This window comes from Oryx dammah, unplaced genomic scaffold (assembly GCF_014754425.2).
Source record: "Oryx dammah isolate SB20612 unplaced genomic scaffold, SCBI_Odam_1.1 HiC_scaffold_10, whole genome shotgun sequence".
NCBI classification, from domain to species: Eukaryota; Metazoa; Chordata; class Mammalia; order Artiodactyla; family Bovidae; genus Oryx; species Oryx dammah.
Genome location: NW_024070194.1, coordinates 73,665,798 through 73,683,557, shown reverse-complemented (window position 1 = coordinate 73,683,557; position 17,760 = coordinate 73,665,798). Strand labels below are relative to the sequence as shown.

At 41.4% G+C, this 17,760-nt stretch overlaps 1 protein-coding gene across 2 annotated transcripts in view; it reads left to right on the top strand.

Moving 5' to 3' along the window:
- MACROD2 (mono-ADP ribosylhydrolase 2) overlaps nt 1–17,760 on the top strand; it is a 2,300,803-nt gene that overhangs the window by 1,546,659 nt on the left and 736,384 nt on the right. For both annotated transcript variants that reach the window (XM_040248281.1, XM_040248280.1), the window contains exon 7: nt 16,107–16,137. In XM_040248281.1, coding sequence (XP_040104215.1) covers nt 16,107–16,137 — 31 coding nt within the window. The remainder of the gene's footprint in view (nt 1–16,106; nt 16,138–17,760) is intronic.

Here is a 17,760-nt window from a genome sequence, read left to right as displayed (position 1 = left end):
GCTTAAGTCGCGGAGGAGAAGCTGATAGTGGATGCTCCTGGACACCCCGGCATCTGTTTCTTTCCATGATGTTTCAGGAAATATTGTTGACTGTGTATTATCTCCCTCCCTTCTCACGGCTGTGTGGTTTGTTAACAGATCATTAGGGATTCTTGGAAGAAGCATGGAGACATGGGTTTGGCAGAAGTGGTTGAGTTACGATATCCATTGTGCCCAATCCATGCATAGACTGTTAGAAAATACCGCCTCACCACCCCATCGTGTCAAGGCTTTGGGGCTGCTCCTCGATGAGGTCATCTGTGTTTCTTGTTTTGTGGTTGTTTGCTATTAATAGATTTTCTTAAATGTTTCCTTTGGAAGTCAAATCTTCAACTTTATTCCTAAGAAAGATGTAGAGATACAACTTATCATTAAGGAAGTCAAGGATTGACTCCAACCCCTGAGTAGCTGGACTTCCCTGGTGGCTCAGATGGTAAAGAGTCTGCCTGCAATGCAAGAGACCCAGGTTGTATCCCTGGGTTGGGAAGATCCCCTGGAGGAGGGCAAGGCAAGCTGCTCCAGTATTCTTGCCTGAAGAATCCCATGGACTGAGGAGCCTGGCGGTCTACAGTCCATGGAGTCACAAAGAGTCAGACGTGACTAACACTTTCCCTTTCACATGAGTAGATGATAACTTCTACTTGGGTTTATCTACTATTTATGTGGTGCGCATTCTTTTTATTTTTCAATTAATAGCTTTACTTTATTTTTTGATTAATTTAATTGGAGGCTAATTACTTTACAATTTTGTAGTGGATTTTGCCATACATTGACACTAATCAGCCATGACTCTACATGTGTTCTCCATCCTGAATCCCCCTCCCACCTCCCTCCCCATCCCATTGGTGCACATTCTTTATGGAGCCTTGCCCTCAGCGTGGAAGACAGAAAGTCCCAGGACCACTGCCTCATCCCTGAATGGTCATTCTCTGAATCCCTTCCTTTTGTACACCCTGGCAGCTCCTCCTTGGCTTTGAGCCAGGTCTCTGTTCATGTTACTCATGGTGTTAAGAATGTTCTTTCTTCCTTCTTGCTTCTTTAAAGAATTCACCTGCTTTTTCTTCTTCCTCTCACCAAGACTGAACAGAAGTGACCATGGGCTCTGTTTCCTCTGAGCTTCTCCCCAAAATCACCTTGCAGGTTCATTTCACTGTAAAAGTTCTTCTGCAGCCACATCCAGCTTAATGACGATAATAAATGTCTGCAGTGGTTCCCAAAAGCAGACTCTGGGGTGAGGATCTGGGGGAAGGGGTCTGTTAGGAAAATCCCAGGTGCGAAATGTGAAGACTGAGATCAGAAGAGGAGAGTGGAACTCAGGCTTAGTCCTAGGTGATGGCAAAGTCCCCCAGTGATGCTTGCCAGATAATGCAGCTTACAGCTCTGCTTTGTCCCTTCCAGGGCAAGGATGCAGGAGTGGGACGCCTCCACACCCATAACTGAGCCAATATCAGTTAGGGGGTGCCCTGGAGGTGCCTGATCCCCAACTCCTTGTGCTCTGAGTGCACTGGCAGAGGGCCCAGCTGACCAAGGGCATCCCCATGACAGCCGTTGCTGTGTATGGATGCCTGCCTCTGGTGAAGGATGGTGGTGTCCCTTCCAGCACACTGAGGGAAGCTCCGGGACCCTAAGTCTTCCAAAGCTCTGCCTACAGCCCTGGGCTCTTTCCCGCAGCACACTGGTCCCTCAGTACTATATGCACAGGGGATTTCCTTGTCATCCTGGCCCCTCCTTTGGCCAGGAAGGCCCCTCTGTGCAGAAAGAGTCTGGCCCACAATGGCTATCGGCCTTTCAGTCTCAAGAGGGTAATTTACTTCTCAGGGGATCTGAGGTGATGGTCAGTAATCCCAGCTTCCCCAGCTCCACCCAAGAAAGGGGCACCTAAGGCCATCCCCTCAGCCTCCCCTCGTCTTGCCAGGGGTGTAGAATGAGCCTGGTACATATATTTAATTTTGAGAAAGACATGGGGACAGATACTTTCAAAATTAGAGGTGGTCAAGTTTATGGGAAAAAAGAATCCTTTTAGGAATATTTTGTTTCAGTAGCAGTTTCCATATTGCACCACTGGTTTGCTATTAATATGGAAAGGATCTTTGTTTGTTTGTTTTTTTTTTTTCCTTTTTCGGTTTTAACCTTTGTTTCTTCCCTTTGGTTCTGTGTAAAAGGAGTTTACAGATGTAGACATTTGGGAACAGAATGCACATTCTTTTGGGTTCAGTGGGTTTATGGGGACTAGTTCTCATTTTCATATACATAGAGTTTCTAGTAAAACATTCCTACCAGTCACTCGAGCAGGCTCAGGCAAAAGGCAGGTTTTTTTCCCTTTGCTGGTTCTGACATTTTAGATCCATATAAATTCATGGTGGAAGTAACCCATCTGTCTTCTTGGAAAATATAAAGTTTACAAGAGGACTGCTCCTATTCATGGCTGTGTAATAGTTTGTTTTATATTGTGTGGAGTTGTAGTTATAAACACGAAAGCAGCTGGCAATAAATGACTTTATGACAGCTATTTCCAAGGTATAATGAAGAAAACAAAAACAAAGTTATTGCTTATAATCACGGTGCCTGGGGAGCCTCTGCCATGCGCTCCAACCCTGGCCATTTCCACCTGATGTCATTCACGGGCTCCTTTAAATGACCTTGGCCTTCAGGTTATCTAGCTTTATGGAAGGGAATGCCCTGGTAATGTTTGCATTTTCCGGTAATTTGTTAAAGAGACAGCATTCTTTTGCTCTATTCACCCATGTAATGGGGATAAGGGGGGAGTAGAATTATTGTCTTTACTGTTGAAGAGATTTTACATTGAAAAAATATTTTAAGGGGAGCAGTTTGTCAGTACAGTCAGCCCTCTGTAGCTATCTACTTTCCTATTCGCAGATTCAACCTACTACAGATAAAAAATATATTTTAAAAATTCCAGAATGTTCTAAAAAGTGAAACTTCTATTTGCCCTGTAATGGCAACTATTTACATATCATTTACATTGTATTTACAACTATTAACATCACATTTACATTGTATTGGATATTATAAGTAATCTAGAGATGATTTAAAATGCATGGGAAGGTATGTATAGGATATATGCAAATACTACATATTTTATGCAAATGACTTGGGCATTTATGGATGTAGGTATGTGAGGAGGGTCGTGGAAGGACTGTATTTTCAAAATTTTAAACTTTTTCATTTAGGTCAATTTGTTCATTTAAACAAATTAATGTTATTTCTAGAAATATATCCTGCCAGAATATGTTAGCTACATAAAGGCATAGTCAAGAATGCTTATGGAAGGGTTATTACAGCAATATTTAGAAACAACCTACATGTTAAGTAAACATAGTGTAACCATGCCTAGAATATTATGTAGACATTATATTACTGTACACGGACAGTGAAAGATCTCCAACACCTAGAACATGAAGAAAGATAGTCTCAGAAGAAAAAACACAACATATGCTCCAATTTCTGTAGGGAAAAAAAAAAAAAAACGTTTGTGTGGCCATATAACTCAATTATTCATTCATTCATCCATTCAAAAGATATTTATTGAATGCCAGGCCTCATTCTAGCTGCAACTGATGCAATCATAAGGAAGACAAAGATCCACCGAGATTCTGCCTGCCAGTGGGGAGACCAAGGTTGAGGAGGCAAAGAGCAAGCAAGCACCTGTCTGTCAGGTGGCAGAAGAGTCATGGAGACCCAGCAGCCTGAGGGAAGAGGCCTGAAGGAGCCTCCCTGAGGAGGCGGTATCTGATCAGTAACTTACAAAGAAGAGCTCCAGACAGGAGACGGCTAGTCCAAAGCCCTGACTTAGGATCATGATCTCCGTGTTTGAAGAACTGAAGGAGACCAGTGCGGCTGGAACTCTGTGAGCACAAGTACAAGTGGGAGGAAAGGAGGGCAGAGGGGAAGCCTGGAGCCAGATCTTGGGGCAATTGAAGGCCCCATAAAACATGACTTCATGGTTTATTAAAAAGTGATTTGAAGGGACTAAGGGTTTGAGATCAGGAAAAAGATACAATCTCAGGCTTCAAAATCTAAATGAATGGAGTGGTGTGATGGTCACCATACTATTGTCTGTGACGGCCTGAGGGGAGGCTTTTCTAGCTGAATCTGAGGAAGAGCGAGCTGTGGCTGTAGAAGAAGATTCCCACTGTATCTCCCCGTGCCTGTCTTCTTTCAGCCTTTTGAGAATTACTTATAAATTCTTTGTGTAGTTAACAAGTGTGAAGGGTAAACGATCAGTTATGCCTTACATAAAGTAGATATCTTACACAAAATAAATTTCTGTGACCCGGAGGGAATTCACTTTCTTAGCTTTCTCTCTTCCATGTTTATGAAAAGAGAGTGATAGGTTCTTTATCACAGGATTGTTCATGAGAATGAATCAGATTTTCTGCATAGAGTTTTTAGCCCATGCTTAGCACACTGGAACACAGTGATCCCCTTTATCTGTGGGGCATACATTCTGAGACCCCCAGTGGATGCCAAAAATATGGATAGTACTCAACCCTATATATACTGTATTTTTTTCCTGACATAGATACCTATGATTAAGTTTAGTTGATAAATTAGGTACAGTAAGAGATTAACAGGGCTTTCCAGATGGCTCAGTGGCAAAGAATCCACCTCCCAGTGCAGGAGACTCAGGAGTTGTGGGTTGGATCTCTGGGTCTGGAAAATCCCCTGGAGTAGGAAATGGCAACCCACTCCAGTATCCTGGTGGATTGCAATCCATGGAGTCCCAAAGAGTCGGGCAGGACTGAGTGACTGAGCTGTTTCCCCCACACATACACACGCACAAACACATAAGACATTAGCAACAATAATTAATAATAAAATAGAACAACTGTAACAATATACTATAATAAAAGTTATTTGAATACAGTCTCTCTCTTTCTCAGAAAGTCTTATTGTACAAATTTGGTGCCTTTTCCATGTTCTCTAAGCGCTTATCACACACAATGGCTGTAACTTTTGCAGTTTGAAGTGTGATGGCAAGAGTAGCACAGATTTGTTTGTTTGTTTGTTTTCCTTTCTTTTTTGAGCCGAGAGTTTTCACCTCTCACCTAAGGAAAGCACTGCCTCTCTTTGGCATATCCAAATTGCTGACACCACTGCCTTTGGGCTTTGGGACCGTCATTAAGAGAAGGAAGTGTTACTTGAACACAAGCACCGCGACACAGCAGTACTGCGTCGCTGATGACTGAGGCAGTTACTGAGTGACTGGCAGGTAGGGTACATGGAGGATTCATGCCCCAGGCAGGATGGAGTGAGGTGGCGCTGGCTTTCACCACGCTGCTCAGAATGGAGCACAATTTAAAATTTGTGCATTGTTTACTTCAGGAATTTTCCGTTTAATAATTTCAGACTGCAGTTGACCAGGGGTCAGTGAAACTGAGAAAAGCAAAACCACAGATAAGGAGCAGACTGCTATAATTCAAGAATGACAGCTGTTGTTGCTATGTTACCACCACCCATGTTTAAACACTGAAGAATTCAGGATGCTGTAAAATTGCCTGGCTCTTCAGCACCTTTATCCTGAGCTTTAGAGAGGCAAAAGAGGCTGTTTCATAGCATTCCAGAATGTAATCACTGAGCTGATCCATCTAGTCCAACTCTGCTCCTTTCATAGTTAGAGAAACTGAGGCCCTGAGGGGCATACACGTGGCTCGTTAATGCAGCATATAAAAATAACATATTGATATTACATTGGAATGAACAGTGACTGTTTGCTGTATACCAAAATATCTTGCATACTCCTACAGTGAGGTATATCAGTTTGAGAAATACCCAAGTATGCTTCATCCTGGGGTTAAGAGTATTTTGGTACCACCTACTAGGCTGATAACCAGACATCTAAAGACAAAGAGTGGTACCCTAAGTTTCACTGATGTGCTTTTTCTCATATTCTAACTTCTTTGAAAGTAGGATGCCTATTATAGCCCGGATTGTTTACAGTCAAGCCTACTTACAGTAAGGTCTTGTTGCTGTACATGCATACGCTTGTTGTCTTCCCCAAGGCATTGACTGGCCAGTCTTGACCTTCAGCTGCCTGACCAGTTAGGGGCCATTTAAGGAGGCATGTGTCTTTGATGTTGTCTGAAAACATCAACAAAGAAGGAGCCAGCTTCAAAGTTTCAGAGAGGGTGTCATGGGCCTAGAAGGAAAGTTCTGAGTCAGCAGTGGAGCACTTGTGATGGCCAGAGTCAATATCATGTTGAGAGCACAAGGATAAAACTATGGGAAGCTCATGTCTAGAATTCTGTTTCAAAAAGTCATTCAGAAGTACCAGACTCTTCACATGAGGAAAGTTTGAGGAAATTGTAACCAGTTTTTCTCCTTTTTATCTGAGCAAGTTATGACTTAAGAAACACTTTAAATAAATCCAAAATTGTCATTTCAGTAGGTATAGAATAAAAATCCTAAGTGGTAGGAAAGTGTATTTTCACTGTTACAGAGCTTCTTCTTGTTTCACGGCACACAAAGTACAACAACCTAATGGTGTTTCTTACAGTTGACAGCTTCCTCAAGTCAGTGAACAGTGATATATAATTGTAGACATTTAAATGAAAGGTGTATTAGGTAGCATGCTTTTGCTTGCAAATAATGCTTGCAAATTAGCTTGTACCTAACTAAAACTGACTAAGCGATGAGGAAAGTGTTGACTAAGCAACTGAAAGATTCCAGAGGTTGAGAGCACTTTACAGTTAATTTATAGTTAATTTATACCATTGGCTCAGTGATTCTACAACTCCCCATCTCTCCATCCTTGTGACTAAAGGAGGTGTGTGCTACTTACCTTCTTCAGTCATCACCTTCCTGTGGAACTGAGGGTGGAGTCAGACCTACTTAGATCACAAGGCTGCTGTATAAGCAGTGGGTAGATGGTAGTGACCTTTAAAGAGGAGAGGAAGAAATTCCCACTTTGTATGAATCAAAGATCAAAGGAAAGCACACGATGGTTATAATGCTGGCTAAGGGCTCACTGCATTGAGTTTGAGGCACCATTAGGGTCAAAACAAAGGTTAAGGGGTGTTTCTTTATTTGCCCTCAAGTTATTGAGACAGAAATGGGAGAAGTGGAAACAGGCATTCAAGAGGATGGGAAGCATAGTCTATAGCCTTGAGTATTTTTGTGTTTCTACAAATGTACTTGAAACCAACGTGCTGGGCTAAAGAAGTATTTTCCAGGTGGAAATCTATAATTTTACAAAAGAAAAATCCTCTCTCACTCTCCAAGTTAAATGAATATTTTTCCCACAAGAGGGAAGTACATGCTGATTTGGGAAAAAGAAAAAAAAAAAAAAACTGGCTGGCAGTCAAGTGCTCTGAAGTTTCTGGTCGCTGTAGGTTCTGCCATGATTAGCATGGAGATGTCCTTGCTCCTGGGGCTTGCCTGCTGGAAGGGGAGTCTGGAGCCTTACAAAGTGGGCTGATGATGTCAATTCCCCAAGTTCTACAGGTGACTGCAGAATTACATGCACTTTAAAATAAACCAGGCTAAACTGCCGGGGTTTTGGTATAATGCAATCTATCATTCTTCCACAGGAGAGGATTTTTGTGGGAGGTGGTTATATTAAATATAACTTTGAAATAAAGTAATCCTATGTTGTTCACTTCTGGTGGCCCCATCAGAAATTTAGTATGGCAAAGAACAAATGTCCTGTGAAACCCTTTACTTGAGCTCACTTTGCTCCCTCTTTTCTTTCTCTGTTCCTCTCTTTTTCTCATGATAAAAAGTGATCAATTAGGAAATTTATATAGATGAATTGTATGCAAAGTTGCTTTACATACAATGAGTTTTTCCATGATATTACAATCCCATCTCTGCTTTATCATTGCCTTTATGTTTAATACAATAAGATTATCAACACCATCCTCCATTACACAACTGTGTACCTTCACTTTGAAAGCAACAATGTCATTTTCAGATGAAGCTATTTGTCCTTGATAAAACAGACAAGACAGTTGGTACATTCAGACTCAATTATTAAGTTGTGTGATTGATTCTGAGAAAGAGCTGGGAGTGAGGCAAATGAAAGTCGCCGTTAGTGCTCTGGTGTGCTCTCTCTTCTGCTGAATCTGATGGGAGAATGACTGGTAATACTGGACATAAGAGGGAAGCAGAGGGAGTGAAGTCAGATCAGTTCCCCCAGAGGCTGACTCTGAGACAGAGTTCAGGGTGCAGAACGTTTACTGAGCTGTGCCTGGGGATCAGCCCCTGGAGAAGACAGGGGAGGGGGGTAACAAGACGGGGCAGGGGGAAAGGGGTGAGCTGCTGTGTGGCTTGGTGGTGGCTGTGGTGTTGCAGGGTCCTACACTAACTTGAGCCAAGATGAGCCAAGGCCTTTATACTCTGCACTGACTATGGGCCAGGGCATGGCCCCAGTGAGGAGGGTCTCTGCACCTGAGACCATCCCTGAAAAGGTTAACAGTTGAAGGCTGTCTGAGGACAGCCCTGCTAGGGTCTAGGTGCTAGATTCTAGGGCAGTAGTCCTCAGCCAGGGGTGATTTCACCCTCTGCAGAAATGTGACAATGCCTGGAAATGTTTTTGATTGTCAAGACTGGGAGCCTACTCCTAGCAGTGGCTGAAGAGCACAGGGAAGCTGCTGTGCATCTCACCATGCTCAAGGCAGCCCCGAGCAACAAAGCACTGTCTGGTCCCAGATATCAACAGTGCCAAGGTCAGGAAGCCCTGCGCTAGCACAACAGTGCCTGTGTGTGTTCTCGGTCATTTCAGTTGTGTCTGACTCTTTGCGACCCCATGGACTGTAGCCCTCCAGGCTCCTCTGTCCATGGGATTCTCCAGGCAAGAGTACTGGAGTGGGTAGCCATTCTCTTCTCCAGGGATCTTTCTGATCCTGGGATTGAACCGGGGTCTCTTGTATTTCAGGTGGATTCTTTACCATCTGAGCCCCCAGGGAAGCCCCTAGGACAATAGATTCCCTGCTTAAAGCAGAGCCTGGTGGTCATTAGAGTGGCCAACAGAAGAATCACCATTAGCTGAGATAGTGCCCCTCATCAGACACAAGGCTATGTGTTCTTCATTCCTCCTCATCTTTCCACAAACCCCTCAGGAGAACTTTGAGTTTCCATCTACTGATGAGGAAACAGATGCTCCAAGCAGTTAACTAAACTCTCCGACATGTTGAATGGAAAGAGTGTCCAGTTGGGATTTCTAGCAGACTGGCTTGTGGAAACCATTCTAGTAGCTAGTAGTTTCTGCTTGATGGCTTGATACAACCATTCTCAAACTTTTCTCTGTCTGCATGGAGCACAAGATGGATAATGTTTATGTGTTCAGTTTGTTTCCATGGAATACCTGGGGCATCAGCTATAAACTCATCTCTTTCCACCACATTTAAAAGCACAATGAAACATGAGTAGGCATGGCACAAGTGATAGGGATGACTCTGAATCCTCTCTAATTTTCTAATTTGTACTTCTAAGCAGGCCATTCCTGAGTGTCAAGTCCTTACTATTAGCAACAAATGACTTATAGTAAGCATGCAGTTGATTTACATGCCTATGGAGAAACCTGGTGAATGCCTGTAAAAAAAAAAACTACAATATTTTCAGGAGATATTGCTCCGTCCTATCTTTTCATGGTTGAGGTTCACGGGATGGATTGAGTAGTTCAAGAAAATCCTTCAGATTTACTGGCGTCTCAACGACTGAAGCAACTTAGCAGCAGCAGCAGCAACAAGAATTCAAGGAATCAAATAATTATTCAATTCATTTTAAAAATAGTTTCTACTCCATCCCAGAAACTGTCCTTTTTTTTTATTAGAAGCTAGTAGCATTTACTAGTGAAATGAAAGGGAAAAAGTGTTTCATAGACCTATAACTAAGCTCAAGAGTCAATTATTAATATTACCGTGTCCAAAACAAATCATGTAAATTGTGACTTTAAATAGAAGATCCAAGCAAAAGGAATAAATATACATTCTTTTAAAATCTCCACCAGAAAATTACTAGAGCTAATCAGTGAATATAGTAAAGTTGCAGCATATAAAATCAACACACAGAAATCCCTTGAATTCCTATACACTAATAATGAGAAAATAGAAAGAGAAATTAAGGAAACAATCATTCACCATTGCAACGAAAAGAATAAATACTTAGGAATATATCTATCTAAAGAAACTAAAGACCTATATAGAGAAAACTATAAAACACTGGTGAAAGAAATCACAGAGGACACTAATAGATGGAGGAATATACCATGTTCGTGGATCAGAAGAATCAATACAGTGAAAATGAGGATACTACCCAAAGAAATCTACAGATTCAATGCAATCCCTATCAAGCTACCAATGGTATTTTTCACAGAGCTAGAACAAGTAATTTCACAATTTGTATGGAAATACAAAAAACCTCGAATAGCCAAAGCAATCTTGAGAAACAAGAATGGAACTGGAGGAGTCAACCTTCCTGACTTCAGGCTCTACTACAAAGCCACAGTATGGTACTGGCACAAAGACAGAAATATAGATCAATGGAACAAAATAGAAAGCCCAGAGATAAATCCACACACCTATGGACACCGTATCTTTGACAAAGGAGGCAAGAATATACAATGGAGTAAAGACAATCTCTTTAACAAGTGGTGCTGGGAAAACTGGTCAACCACTTGTAAAAGAATGAAACTAGAACACTTTATAACACCATACACAAAAATAAACTCAAAATGGATTAAAGATCTACACATAAGACCAGAAACTACAAAACTCCTAGAGGAGAACATAGACAAAACACTCTCTGACATAAATCACAGCAGGATCCTCTTTGACCCACCTCCCAGAATATTGGAAATAAAAATAAAAATAAACAAATGGGACCTAATTAAACTTAAAAGCTTCTGCACAACAAAGGAAACTATAAGCAAGGTGAAAAGACAGCCTTCAGGATGGGAGAAAATAATAGCAAATGAAGCAACTGACAAACAACTAATCTCAAAAATATACAAGCAACTCCTGCAGATCAATTCCAGAAAAATAAATGACCCAATCAAAAAATGGGCCAAAGAACTAAATAGACATTTCTCCAAAGAAGACATACAGATGGCTAACAAACACATAAAAAGATGCTCAACATCACTCATTATCAGAGAAATGCAAATCAAAACCACAATGAGGTACCATTTGACGCCAGTCAGAATGGCTGTGATCCAAAAGTCTACAAGCAATAAATGCTGGAGAGGGTGTGGAGAAGAGGGAACCCTCTTACACTGTTGGTGGGAATGCAAACTAGTACAGCCACTATGGAGAACAGTGTGGAGATTCCTTAAAAAACTGGAAATAGAACTGCCTTATGACCTAGCAATCCCACTGCTGGGCATACACACCGAGAAAACCAGAATTGAAAGAGACATGTGTACCCCAATGTTCATCGCAGCACTGTTTATAATAGCCAGGACATGGAAGCAACCTAGATATCCATCAGCAGATGAATGGATAAGAAAGCTGTGGTACATATACACAATGGAGTATTACTCAGCCATCAAAAAGAATTCATGTGAATCAGTTCTAATGAGGTGGATGAAACTGGAGCCTATGATACAGAGTGAAGTAAGCCAGAAAGAAGAACACCAATACAGTATACTAACACATATATATGGAATTTAGAAAGATGGTAATGATAACCCTGTATGCGAGACAGCAAAAGATGTATGTAAAAGACAGATATATAGAACAGTCTTTTGGACTCTGTGGGAGAGGGAGAGGGTGGGATGATTTGGGAGTTCAGTTCAGTTGAGTTGAGTTGAGTTCAGTTCAGTTCAATCGCTCAGTCGTGTCCGACTCTTTGCAAACCCATGAATTGCAGCATGCCAGGCCTCCCTGTCCATCACCAACTCGCAGAGTTCACTCAGACCCACGTCCATCAAGTCCGTGATACCATCCAGCCATCTTATCCTCAGTCGTCCCCTTCTCCTCCTGCCCCCATCCCTCCCAGCATCAGAGTCTTTTCCAATGAGTCAACTCTTCGTGTGAGGTGGCTAAAGTACTGAAGCTTCAGCTTTAGCATCAGTCCTTCCAAAGAAATCCCAGGGTTGATTTTCAGAATGGACTGGTTGGATCTCCTTGCAGTCCAAGGGACTCTCAAGAGTCTTCTCCAACACCACAGTTCAAAAGCATCAATTCTTCGGTGCTCAGCCTTCTTCACAGTCTAACTCTCACATCCATACATGACCACAGGAAAAACCATAGCCTTTGACTAGACGGACTTTAGTTGGCAAAGTAATGTCTCTGCTTTTGAATATACTATCTAGGTTGGTCATAACTTTTCTTCCAAGGAGTAAGTGTCTTTTAATTTCATGGCTGCAGTCACCATCTGCAGTGATTTTGGAGCCCAAAAAAATAAAGTCTGACACTGTTTCTACTGTTTCCCCATCTATTTCCCATGAAGTGATGGGACCAGATACCATGATCTTCATTTTCTGAATGTTGAGCTTTAAGCCAACTTTTTCGTTCTCCTCTTTCACTTTCATCAAGAGGCTTTTTAGCTCCTCTTCACTTTCTGCCATAAGGGTGGTGTCATCTGCATATCTGAGGTTATTGAGATTTCTCCCGGCAATCTTGATTCCAGCTTGTGTTTCTTCCAGTCCAGCGTTTCTCATGATGTACTCTGCATAGAAGTTAAATAAGCAGGGTGACAATATACAGCCTTGACGTACTCCTTTTCCTATTTGGTACCAGTCTGTTGTTCCATGTCCAGTTCTAACTGTTGCTTCCTGACCTCCATACAGATTTCTCAAGAGGCAGGTCAGGTGGTCTGGTATTCCCATCTCTTTCAGAATTTTCCACAGTTTATTGTGATCCACACAAAGCTTTGGCATAGTCAATAAAGCAGAAATAGATGTTTTTCTGGAACTCTCTTGCTTTTTCCATGATCCAGCAGATGTTGGCAATTTGATCTCTGATTCCTGAGCTTTTTCTAAAACCAGCTTGAACATCAGGGAGTTCATGGTTCACGTATTGCTGAAACCTAGCTTGGAGAATTTTGCGCATTACTTTACTAGCATGTGAGATGAGTGCAATTGTGCGGTAGTTTGAGCATTCTTTGGCATTGCCTTTCTTTAGGATTGGAATGAAAACTGACCTTTTCCAGTCCTGATTTTGGAGAATGGCATTGAAATGTGTATAATATCATATAAGAAACGAATTGCCAATCCATGTTCAATGCATGATACTGGATGCTTGGGGCTGGTGCACTGGGACGACCCAGAGGGATGGTATTGGGAGGGAGGAGGGAGGGGGGTTCAGGAAGGGGAACACGTGTATACCTGTGGCAGATTCATGTTGATGTATGGCTAAACAAATACAATATTGTAAAGTAATTAACCTCCAATTAAAATAAATAAATTTATATTAAAAATAAAAATAAAATGTTAAGGAAAATAAAATGCAATACACATTTAACCCTAAGACATAAATTAAAAAGGCTTAAACATTTCATTATGATTAAGCTCAGCCATCATATTAGTTATTACAGTCAACAGCAGCTGCAGTTTTTTGAATTTCTAGTGCAACATCAGTCGTTTTTTAAAGAATCATGTCATGAATTCCTGCAGCATACTTCTATATGTTAAATGTTATAATCTGCATTTTTCCTGGGAAAAGACAAAGATGACAGCAGCTGGAGCAGATTTACATATAGATACATTGGCAGGAGAACATCACCATTCTCAGATCCCCTTCTGTTATTAGAAAGCTTGATTTTGACTTCACTCTATTTACATTTATTCATTAACTCTTTTGGTATAACTCTAAATATTGCTAAATAAGGTACAATGTCTTTTATTGGGCTGCTGTAACAAACTACTGGAGAAGGCAATGGCACCCCACTCCAGTACTCTTGCCTGGAAAATCCCATGGACGGAGGAGCCTGGTGGGCTGCAGTCCGTGGGGTCGCTAAGAGTCGGACATGACTGAGTGACTTCACTTTCACTTTTCACTTTCATGCATTGGAGAAAGAAATAGCACCCCACTCCAGTGTTCTTGCCTGGAGAATCCCAGGGATGGGGGAGCCTGGTGGGTTGCCGTCTATGGGATCGCACAGAGTCGGACACGACTGGAGTGATTTAGCAGCAGCAGCAGCAACAAATTACTAGATGGCTTAAACTGCAGGCGTTCATTTCTCACAGCTGAGAAGTCAAAGGTCAGGATGCCAGCTGATGGGTGTTCAATGCAGGCACACCCCCTAGTTTGCAGATGGCCATCTTCTCACTGTGTTTTCACCTGGTGGAGAGCAGAGCATGCTTGTTCTATTCTTCTTTTTTAAGAATTCTAATCCCATCATGGAGGCTCAACTGTCATGACCTAATTAACTCCCAAGGGTTCCACCTCCAAATACCATCGCGTTAGAGTTTCAGCTTCTACATTTGGGTGGATATGAGCATTCAATCCATAGCGTCTGGTATAATCAGTGGTTTGCCAGCAATTGTTTTTAAAAAATGACTAAAAAAATTAGTGTGCATGCTAAGTCACTTTCATCATGTCCGATTTGTGTGATCTTACTGACTGCAGCCCGCCAGGCTCCTCTGTCCATGGGGATTCTCCAGTCAAGTATACTGGAGTGAGTTTCCATGGCCTTCTCCAGGGGATCTTCTTCCTCCCTAGGCTTTTACTCTCCTGCGTTGGCAGGTAGGTTCCTTACCACTAGCGCCACCTGGGAAGTCCAAAAATTTAATATGTTACTTCTATAAGTTTATTTTTAAGCTTCACTGATACAAAGAATGTATAGCACACAACTTAAATATTAGAATAGAATATGCTGTTCAGTTGCTAAGCTGTTCCCCACTCTTTGCAACTGTATGAACTGCAGCCCGCCAGGCTTCCCTGTCCTTCATGATCTGCCGGAGTTCACTCAAGTTCATGTCTGTTGAGTCAGTGATGCTGTCTAACAATCTCATCCTCTGCTGCCCTCTTCTCCTCCTGCCTTCAATCTTTGCCATCATCAGGGTCTTTTCCAATGAATTAGCTCTTTACGTCAGGTGGTCAAACTATTGAAGCTTCAGCTTCAGCATCAGTCCATCCTATGAATATTCAGGGTTGATTTCCTTTAGATGTCATTCCAGTCCAAGGAGCTCTCAAGAGTCTTCTCCAGCACCACATTTCAAAAGCATCAATTCTTAGGAACTCAGCCTTCCTATGGTCTCACTCTCACATCCATACATAACTACTGGAAAAACCATAGCTACAGGAACCGTTGTCAGCAAGTGATGTCTCTGCTTATCTGAGGTTGTTGGCATTTCTCCCAGCAATCTTGATTCCAGCTGTGATTCATCCAGCCCTGCATTTCACATGATATACTCTGCATATAAGTTAAATGAACAGGATGACAACATACAGCCTTGTCATACTACTTTACCAATTGTGAAACAGTCAGTTGTTCATGTAAGGTTCTAAATGTTCCTTCTTGAATAGAATATGCGATGCCCTTTGTTAGAAATTCTGTATATCCAATTGATTCTTACAGAATCCTTCTGTTAAATTTTATCAAAATTTTATTTCCATAGCCAACCTGTGGTTTCAGTTGACACAGATAAATGTTGATTGGTATTTTCAGATTTTATGCCACCAACACGATGTCACTTAATACAGAGCTGGGAGAGAATGCCCAGTAGCATACCATACTGGTATACTGTATTTCCACCAGACACATATAATAGACATGGTCATCTCAATAGCAAAGGTAATAGTAAAATGTGGCAAATACTTAGGCCTTGAAGATGAATGATTATTTCTTTTCGATATAACTTAGTTCATTGTAGGCTTATGTGATATAATTCCTTGTAACTATGTTTAACAACTGGTTCCCAAGATTCTTGGTAATTTGACCCTTGCCTTTTGTGAGCTGGAATAATTGCTGGTAAAGAAAATTTAATCAAATATACCATTTTCACAATGTCTCCTACTTCACCTGAGTAGAGTTCAGAGCTCAGAGTATGTGAGTAGAGGGCATCCTATTATCAAGCAAAATAGATGTTGAAATAGATGTTGTTGGGTTTGGGGAGAGCCAGGCCTTTAAAATTTATTCTGTTTTTTGTGGTTTATTCACAGGCGTTTCCCTGTATCTCAACAGGCATTTATGGTAAGTGACCTATCTTTTGGTAATGTTTACCTTTCTTTGTTTTGTTGTTAAAGTCAAGGTTAACAGGAAACATCAGAGGTTCTCTGATGGATGTAGTTTGCTGTCTTTTAAAGAGACTCAAATGCAGGTCAAACTTCTTTGAGGAATCTAAAGAGGCTATTTGCATATTTTGGGTGTTACTGAATTTAGTTGTATTGCATACCAGGTGCAATAATTAGGTGCACTGTGGCTTAATGTTTTTGGTTATGTAAAAATATTTACTCTCCTATGATCTGACCTCTAATAGTGTTTTCGTTAATTAAGTCATATTTTTCTGTTGCTGCTGCTAAGTCACTTCAGTCATGTCCGACTCTGTGTGACCCCATAGACGGCAGCCCACCAGGCTCCCCCGTCCCTGGGATTCTCCAGGCAAGAACACTGGAGTGGATTGCCATTTCCTTCTCCAATGCATGAAAGTGAATAAGTGAAAGGGAAGTCGCTCAGTCGTGTCTGACTCTCTGTGATCCCATGGACTGCAGCCCACCAGGCTCCTCCGTCCATGGGATTTTCCAGGCAAGAATACTGGAGTGGGGTGCCATTGATGAGTCATAATACATATAAAATCTAACATTACCATTTTTTGTTGTGAATTACAAAATTATAGAAGCATTAAAATGCACACACATGCATATATCTATATATTTAATTTAAAAGATGTGATTGTTAATATAAACACACATTTTTGATTAGAGGAGGATTTTATTTTTCTAGTATCAACAGATTGTTTTAAGTAGCAGCTGCTTTACTTAGAGATGGAAGCAAAATGTTTTTTATAACCTCTTGTTTGCATCAGCCTAAAATTCTCTAAATATTCTTTCACCTACAATGGTATTTCATATACTTTTTTCCTCAGCTCATTAATAAATCTGTTTCACAATATTCAGGTAAAACAGAGTTTGTAATTTTAGACTTTTCTGGCCAAGCAAATAAGATTATGACTTTTCTGAGCTCAAACTTCTCACGTGGAGACTTTTAAGTGAAAAATAAAATACATGCAGATGTAAAGAACTAGTTTAAATTTGTTACTACAGGGAAAGGATAGCTAAAGTGTTGTCAAAGGCAGGAGACTTCTTCCTCTTAAGGTGGTACTTTTTAATATGTATTTGGCTGCATCTGGTTTTAGTCGCATCATATGGGATCTTTGAGGCACATGGTCTCTCTAGTTGTAGCACTTGGACTCGGATGCCCTGCGGCATGTGGAATCTTAGTTCCTCAGCCGGGGACTGAACTCACATTCTCTGCAGTGCAAGGCAGATTCTTAACCACTGGACCGCTAGGGAAGTCCCCAGGGTGTTTTGTTTTGTTTTTTAAGGTTTCAGTGAAAATAAAGTGGAAAATGTAGACCTGAATTAAATTAAATGGGAAAAGATTTGGTGAGATTATTTAAAAGTCGAAGGCATGCTTCTCCCCGCTCTCCCCCGCCAACCCTCCTGCTCTGGATTCCACTACAGCCTATCTTTGGGGAAATGCAGTGGACACTGGGCTGGTGAGCTAAGGCTGGACCATCTGCACCATCACTCCATCACTGCCACTCTTTCTGCTTCACAGGTGCCCAGTTATAACTCACTGATATATTTGCTTAAA